Here is an 8442-nt window from a genome sequence, read left to right on the forward strand (position 1 = left end):
TGTAATTGTCTCTGGTAAATGGAATTGAGACAGCAAATAGCTGCTACTAGACTTAAATTGAGTAAGAGAACACCTAGGCCAGTATCTAGCTCATAGTATGGAATGCCCACCTAATCTGGTTTGAAACCGTAAAATTGCTTAGCAACATCAAAATCGGAACCAAGTAAGGTAAATGTCTGGTCAAGTGGTTATCCAGTTCTAATGGAGGCCAATAGCAGTGCAGAACCAGTTTTTAATGAAACATGCCCTGCGCAACTTTGCATAAGACCTCAGCAGGCTGAGAACCTGTACCAGGGAACTTTTTCAAATCAAGGGAACAACTTTGGTTCTGGTCTCGAAGGAAAAGCAACTGGTTCAGTTACCAGTGATTGTAGTAAAAGGCTGGGGCCCAGTCTTAATGGGGCAGAATTGGTTGTGAGAGATTCACCTAGATTGGCTCAACATTTTTCAGTTAGAAAATGGCTGCCTGGCTGAAGTCCCAATTAAATACCCAGTAGTCTTCTTGGAAGGTCTAGGGACTATCAAGGAACTAGAGAGATCAGCTCACAGTAGAGGACAGCATATTGCTGTAGAAGTAAGAGTCACTGTTCCAAGCATAGATTGTTGTCAAATACTGGCTAAACTCCACCAGTGCCATCCAGGGGTCTCCAAAATGAAGATGTTGGGTAGAGGTTATGTCTGATGGCCAGGCCCAGATGCAGACATAATTGCATTGGGGAAGTGTCAACAAGGTCAAAAGTTGCTCTTAGCAGGTCCCCCACGTTTGTGGGAGTGGCCAGTTAAACCATGGATTCAGTTGCATGTTGACAGTGCAGGTCCTTTCATGGGTTCAATGTTTTTAGTCATTGTAGTAGCCTATGCAAAGTGGTTGGATGTACATAGAGTCCATTCATCTCACACTGGGGCAATATAGAAAAGCTGCACACATCTTTTGCAACACACGGAGTCCCAGAAGTGTTGGTCACAGATAATAGACCTTTATTTTTACCAGCAGGGAATTTGGTTAGAGTTCAATGGAATTCGACATGCAAGGCCAGCTCCATACCATCCATCATCCAATGGCCTGGTAGAAAGAGCGATTTGGGTTGAAGAAACCGCCTACATCCTCACAAGATGCCTAGCTGTCGATGTTCTTGTTGGTAATAGGACCACCCAACAAGCAACTATAGAGATAGCACTGACAGAGTTGCTAATGGGTAGAAGACTCTGGGCCAGGTTAAATCTGATCTTCCCAGACCTGGTTGGAGGCTGAAACAGCATCACGAACTCCAGTGCTGGACTCAAAACTCCGCCAAGTGCGAGAGACTGATACAGGGGATGAAGTATGGTGTTAGAATCATGGAAATGGCTCTACATGACTAAGAGACATGGTTGACGTAAAGCAGATATACAAAGTTTGGGTAGCTGCGACAGTCCTGAATAAGTATGCCAACCATATGAAAGCTGCGAATCCTCAAGCAGCAAGGAAGCAAAATGTGCCCTGCACTTCCGAACTGTTGAAAATACTGCCAGAACCTGTGGATTTACCCTTCCTGTCAAACGTTGTTGAGTCATCAATCAGAGATGGAGATGACCGAAATAGCTGTTTTGATACCTTTGTATCAAGAAGAAGAAAGTGAAATTCTACCAAGGCATTCCTATCTCAAGAGATGATCTCCTACACATTACAGGTCCTCCATGATGGATGCTGAATCAGAGGAACCCAACCTGGTGCCAAAGCGCTGTTGGAGGCTATCCAAGGGAAAGGACAAGCCTATGTCTGCAGACTCCGAGAGAAGGATGTAATAATTATAACAGTCAGCCAGCTGAACCTCCTAAGAATGAGTTCCCTGATTGGGGCTGTTAATCAGATCTAATTAGGGAGCTCTGGCTGTCAAAAAAAGGTTGTGTTAGAGATACTAACGTTTTGGTGCCTGACTCCATATGAGGCAGTAGGGTACTCAAGGGTGACCTGGTGATGGGATACCGGCCTGTCTAGAATTACTTCACTTGGGTCCTAGCTTGGACATCGACTCAGTTAAGAATAATCTCATCACATTTTTAAATTCAGGGCTTAATGGATGAACTTCTGATGTAAGCAGTGGTGTAACTGTAATCTTAGTAGTCGTATGTTTGTACTCTTCTAGAAAAGGTTGGAATCTTTGCAGTGCAGAGTGTGCGGTTTTGTAGCCTCACCATCATTTATAGATTGTTAATACTTTTAAACAACATGTAATTAAGCCACTCCACTTTACCTTATAAGAAGATGGGGTAAACCCTGTATCAGAACAGCTTCCTTTGGACATATTTAAAATATCAGTGGGCAGTGCAGTTCTCATGCTGTAAGCCTTCCTCAGGGACCAAGCTTTGTTAATTTTGCAAGGCTTTCTCCAGAATGCTTCAATATCGCAATGCATGTAGTAGATCAAAGAGCCCACAGACTTCAGTCAGGTGAGCTAGCTGTGTAATTTAACAAGTTATAACAAGACTAACAAAAAGATTGTCTTTGGCAAAGGAACAAACTAATTTCTTAAAAGTTGATTTCACTGTTGTTATGGACCAGGCCAGACCCCCTCAAAATATTTTAAGAAGGTAGACTAGACCCTAACTTTTACTTACTTTACAGGTAGATGTGAAGTGCATGCTCCAGATATGATGTGACTGGTCAAAAGACTCTGGACTGACCTATCCCCTTCCTAACTCCCTACCTACACTCACCTTTACTGGCTCCATCCCCGCCTCTTCGACCTGTTTGTTTCCTCTCCACCTATCCTCTCCTCTATCCCTCTTCTATCCGCCTCCCACTCTCTCCCTATTTATTTCAGAACCCCCTTCCCCTCCCCCTTTTCTGATGAAGTGTCTAGGCCCGAAACGTCTATTTTTCTTAAGCCTCTCTGCTCCTATGATGCTGCTTGGCCTGCTGTGTTCATCCAGCCCTGCACCTTGTTGTCTCGGATTCTCCAGCATCTGCAGTTCTTACTATCTCTGATTCAATTAAGAAAAACATGATTTATTTAAACACTATAGTTCAAAAACAAACAAAAGAAAGAGGAATTTAGAATAGATTAACCATTGGAAAACTTAACTGAATAATAGAAACGGCATCTATTGCTAATTAACTGTTCCCAATATAGTAACATCCCATAAACACACCCCTTAGTAAAAAAGGTAAATTCAGACATCTGTGTCTGAGTGCAGTTCTCCAACCTAGGAGGAAAAAACATTGAGAGATTTCAGAAAAAAGTAGCAGGTCGGAATCATTTACTGAAGATTCCAACTTTTCTGGGATCCCAAACTACTTCTGACTGCTGAAACTAAAAACAAATCTGGAAAGCCTGGTCTGAGAGAACTGACCACTCCTATTCAAGCTGCTTCCATTGTTCCAACTTATTTAAAAAAAAACCTAAAGGCTTCTTAAGTTGTTTGCTTAGACCATTTGCAGTAACCAGTTTGGGACCTCTGCCTTTACAACCTCTTTTGAAATAAATCCAGGACAAAATAACCTTTTTAAAGTGACAGCATTGTTACACTGTCTATCCCAAAAAGAGTATTGAGGAGATGTATAACTTGTGGTGCTGGTCATGTGTTCTGCCCTCAACTGGGGTAGCATCAGCTACACTTAGGGTTTGACCAAGTACAACATTAATTATCTGGATATTGTGACTTAAGTTGACTGGGCACTTGATGCAAGCTACTTGGGACTTGTGTTCGTCCATTTAGCAATGATCCTTGTCCTTCCAGACACAAGTGCAAATTGTTGTTATTGTTAAATCACCTTTTAGAGTAACAAAACATCCAAGTTGTTACCCAAACTGGAAGCACGGAAGTAGTATAAAGAAAGGCAACCAAGCACTAGGTTGCATTCTTTGGCGAATACTGAAGTAGGCTAGCCAAAGGCTATAATCATGAGTGGAGAGCAGAAATTGCAATGAACCAGAACCGAAGCATGGAAAGTGAAAGTTTGAACTGCAAGGTTGAAGAAGATTAGCCATGCTAAATTGCCCCTAGTGTTCAGGGATGGTTAGGTGCATTAGCCACAAGAAATACAGGATTACAGGGATAGGGTAGAGGTATACGTCCGAGTGGGATGATCTTCAGAGGGTCAGTGTGGACTTGTTGGGCCGAATGGCCTCTTCCCACATTGTGGGGATTCTGTGATGATTCAATGATTACAATGGTCTAAGAATACCTCAGAGCAAGATGGAACAGATTTTGCTTGGTGTACTTTGTTTCTTTAAAATTGTGCAATTCTGCCAGATCGTTGTGTAAATTTACTTCTGTAAATTTCCAGGTGGTTCTGGATAGTTTCATTGCTTTAAGTTGTTCAGATGGATTCAGAGCCCTGGCCATCCAAAGCTCTCAAATTCAGGCTTGTAGCAATCCCTTCTGTCGGCCATCCACAGTATTGGCATTTTCTGATGTAGATGTCTATCACAGTAACATTTGTAACATTATCCCTATTAAAGTAAATTGGCTGATGAGAGATTTCCCTGTTTTACTGACAACAGTTTGAGAAGCTCAACTACAAATAGTTAACAAGGAAGAGGCTTGTTGACATTATGCTTCACATGGCCCTGAATGAGATCTTCCTGCTCCAAATCAGATAGCAGCTACTAAATGCTGAAATCAGCTTTAATTAAGCAAGTTTGGGTTGCAACAGGAGACTGTTGGAATCTTTTTTTCTTGCGAAAGTCACGAACCTTTTCACAATTTATTTATCACCTGTTCCGAATAGAATATTTCATTCATCAGTATTTTCAAACCTGACATTTTTCAAACATATTTTTAGGTACCAGCCAAGTAAAACACTTGCAGAAATATATCGTTGTGTTTACAAAATTCGTAACAGACTGCTAGCATGCAAAAACCTGGAACTTATCCAGACCCAGTCACTTTCCAGTGAAAGGAGGGTAAGTTTATGAAATAACTTTTTAAAAATTTAAATAATTCAAATGCAACTGATTTAGATCATTTAAATATTGTTGACATGTTGCACTTAACTTGAGTGGAATGCAGTAATGTACTGTAAACCATGGATTATTGCTGCTTTTGCTGGAACTAACCTTACTGCCTGTCTCCGTGGGCAAGTATATTTGCAACACGATGTCGGACAGCTCTTACAATTTTAACACAAGAACCCAAATTTTAGTAAGGTGGACTTGGCAAGGTCAAAGGCTGGGATTGCTGTAGAAACTTGTGGCAGCATCTGCAGAGAGAAAGCAGAGTTAACGTTTCGAATCTGGTGACCATTCTTCAGAACAGGTTTTGTTTCAGATGCTTCGATTCTTTATTTTACTTTGGGATTGCTATTGTTTTCAGTGCCTAGGTTGATACTAGGTGGTTCATCTGGGTTCAGTTTTGCTCAAGATGAAAAGCCAAGGATGTAGCAAGTCTCTCTGTTATGCATAGTCCTCAAGTGAAAAATGATCCATTGTGCATATTTTTTGTTTGATTCTATCAATCTCTGCCTGTTCATGTTGTTAGTATTGAGGAAGAACTATTCAGCAATTTCATTAACATCACTTCTCTAGTTTTTAAATGGCCATTTTTTTCTTTTAGTCAGCCAGTTAAATGGTCTAAGAACATTTTCTAATGAAAAAATGAAGTATTGATTTCTAAAATAAATAATGCAAAGTACCATAAAGTACTGCTAAATAAAGTTTTACTTTACTTTACCTCCACTTTTTTTTTCAAGTTGTCAGAAAATCAAGACTCAACAGATGTTGATCTTCAGGAGCTTGCTTTCACACGTACCATTGATGAAGAAGCTGAAATGGAAGAGCAGGCATATAGAGATCGCGAAGATGAGCATCTGGAACAAGAGGAGGAAGAAAGGGAGCAAGAAGTCATGACTGCTGGGAGTAAGTAAATGTGACTAGAATTAATTTGTTTGAATAGGATTTGTGTACAACCCAAACAGCTGAACTGTCTGTCGTGTAGTCCTAGCAAATAATGTAGTGATTGCCCATTGATTCATTCATGTTGTACGAAGACTTTAATTAGGCCACTTTTGGAATATTGCATGCAGTTCTCCTCGCCATGTTGTAAGGAGAATGTGGAGGCTTTGGAGAGGATGCGAAACAGGTTTACTAGGCTGTTGTCAATAAATATGGAGCGCAAGACTTTGACTTTCCTGCTCCTTGGATACTGTCTGCCCCACTGTGCATTTCTGGCTTCGCGTTTATTGACTGTAGCTTCCAGCATCTGCAGTCCTTGCTGCCTTCAAGATGCTTTACCATGATGTTGCCTGGGTTGGAGACTTTAGGTATAAGGAGAGGTTGGATAAACTTGTATTGTTTTCAAGAGCATCAGAGGCTGAGGTGGTGATTGAGAGGCATAGATACGGTAAATAGTCAGAGTACTTGTCCCAGGCTGGAAATGTCACATACCAGGGGACATAAGTTTAAAGTGAGAGGAGATAAGTTTATGGGAGATGTGCGAGGAAAGTTTTTTACGCAGAGGGTGGTAGGTGCTCGGAGCATGTTGCTGAGGGAGGTGATAGAAGCAGAAATGATAAAAACGTTTAAGAGGCTTTGAGACAGGCAAATGAAAAGCAAGGAATAAAGGGATGTGGACCATGTGCAGGCAGATAGGATTAGTTTAGAATGGCGTCATGGTCAGCTGAAGGATCTGTTCCTGTGTTGTACTGTTCTATATTCTGTCTGGGACTATTAGCAATTTACAAATGTCAAACGAAATTGTCTGCATAAAACTATCAGCAGCTGTTATCAATGGTAATCTCCAAACAAGCAGCAACAAACCTGGAGGTGATACCTAACGACTTTTTGGATTTAAGTTTTTGTTAGGCCTATAACTAATTAGTACATTTAACCAGATGAACATTAAAGATAGCTGTAATATTCTTCATTTGGTGTAAACTGTTGTTGGTCCTAATTAGTGCAAATGATTTTCACATTTGGAGGTTGTACTATTGATTTGTTGTGCAAGAATCCCAAACAACCCTGCTAAGCTTTGCCTTGCATTCTTGAAATAGATACATCTTCTCTACCTTGTGGGCTCAATTGTTTCCTCAATCTTTTGCTAAAATCCTATGTCATATTCTCTTTTTGAGGATTGTATCAAGGTATGCCAATTTCTCAAGCAGGTAAGCTGTTAATATTGTGAAGTAGCCAAGAAATCTTGTGGATGCCGCATTTAGTCAGATGGGGAGAAAATGCCATAAAAGGGATTTAACCTTTTATATTTTTCTTCAGAATTAAAATCGGCCATTACAGTCAGGCAATTGGAAGAATATGTCTATTTAAAGAATTTAAAACAACTCTTCATCGTAATTATTTTAAACCATTTTTAATGTTTCTTCGTAGTTAGAAATTTTTTTCCATGTTTTTACAAGAATCACGATGAGATTTTCTGCTGCTAAATGACAGACTATTTTGAGCATGGTACATTATTAGTTCGCCTATTGTATAACATACTGCTTGCTTTAGGAAAAGAATGAAAACTAAATCTAAGGCAATGCATTCCAAATCCGGACAACTGTTTGAGTAGAGGAGTTGCTAGGATTTAGAATGTGTTGTTTTGGAGAGTGGTGGAAGTGGATTCCATAGGACATTTCAAAAGACAGCTAGATAGGCAGACCAAAGACAGCCACCCAGGTGGATAGAGTTGTTAAGAAGGCATATGGTGTGTTAGCTTTCATTAATAGAGGGATTGAGTTCAAGAGTCATGAAGTTATGCTCCAGCTATACAAAAGCCTGGTTCGGCCACATCTGGAGTATTGTGTCCAGTTCCGGTCGCCTCATTACAGGAAAGATGTGGAAGCGTTGGAAAAGGTGCAGAGGAGATTTACCAGGATGTTGCCTGGAATGGAAGGAAGGTCATACGAGGAAAGATTGGGAGAGCTAGGGCTTTTCTCTTTAGAACGACGAAGGATGAGTGGTGATTTGATAGAGGTGTACAAAATGATCAGAGGTATAGATAGAGTGGACAGCCAGAGACTTTTTCCTAGGATGGAGGTAGCTATTACGAGGGGACATAGTTTTAAAGTGAGTGGAGGTAGATATAGGGGAGATGTCAGAGGTAGGTTCTTTATTCAGAAAGTGGTAGGGGCGTGGAATGCATTGCCGGAGAGGGTAGTGGAGTCAGCCTCATTGGGGCATTTAAGCGGCTGTTAGATAGGCATATGGATGATAGTATAAGATAGGGGTGGAGGTTAGATAAACTAAGGTTTATCTAATTTATCTAAGGATCAAGGATAGGGGGAGCATAGATTTAAGGTAATGGATGGGAGGTTTGGAGGAGATGTTAGAAAACTTTCCTTCACCTCGATGGTGATGGAATCTGGAGTTCACTGCCTGCAAGGGTAATAGAGGTGAAACGCTCATAACATTGAAGAAGTATTTAATGCGCACTTGCAATGATAATTCATAAAGGCGTTGGGCCAACTGAAGGAAAATGGAAATGGAAGAGTTAGATGCTTTTTTTTTGTTGCGGGTACAAACT

General features: G+C 40.7%; 1 protein-coding gene across 1 annotated transcript in view; it reads left to right on the plus strand.

Moving 5' to 3' along the window:
* herc1 (HECT and RLD domain containing E3 ubiquitin protein ligase family member 1) overlaps window positions 1-8442 on the plus strand; it is a 333814-nt gene that overhangs the window by 85172 nt on the left and 240200 nt on the right. The window contains exons 21-22 of the mRNA XM_048617017.1: window positions 4769-4889; window positions 5675-5840. Coding sequence (XP_048472974.1) covers window positions 4769-4889; window positions 5675-5840 — 287 coding nt within the window. The remainder of the gene's footprint in view (window positions 1-4768; window positions 4890-5674; window positions 5841-8442) is intronic.

This window comes from Rhincodon typus, chromosome 36 (assembly GCF_021869965.1).
Source record: "Rhincodon typus isolate 14 chromosome 36, sRhiTyp1.1, whole genome shotgun sequence".
NCBI classification, from domain to species: domain Eukaryota; kingdom Metazoa; phylum Chordata; class Chondrichthyes; order Orectolobiformes; family Rhincodontidae; genus Rhincodon; species Rhincodon typus.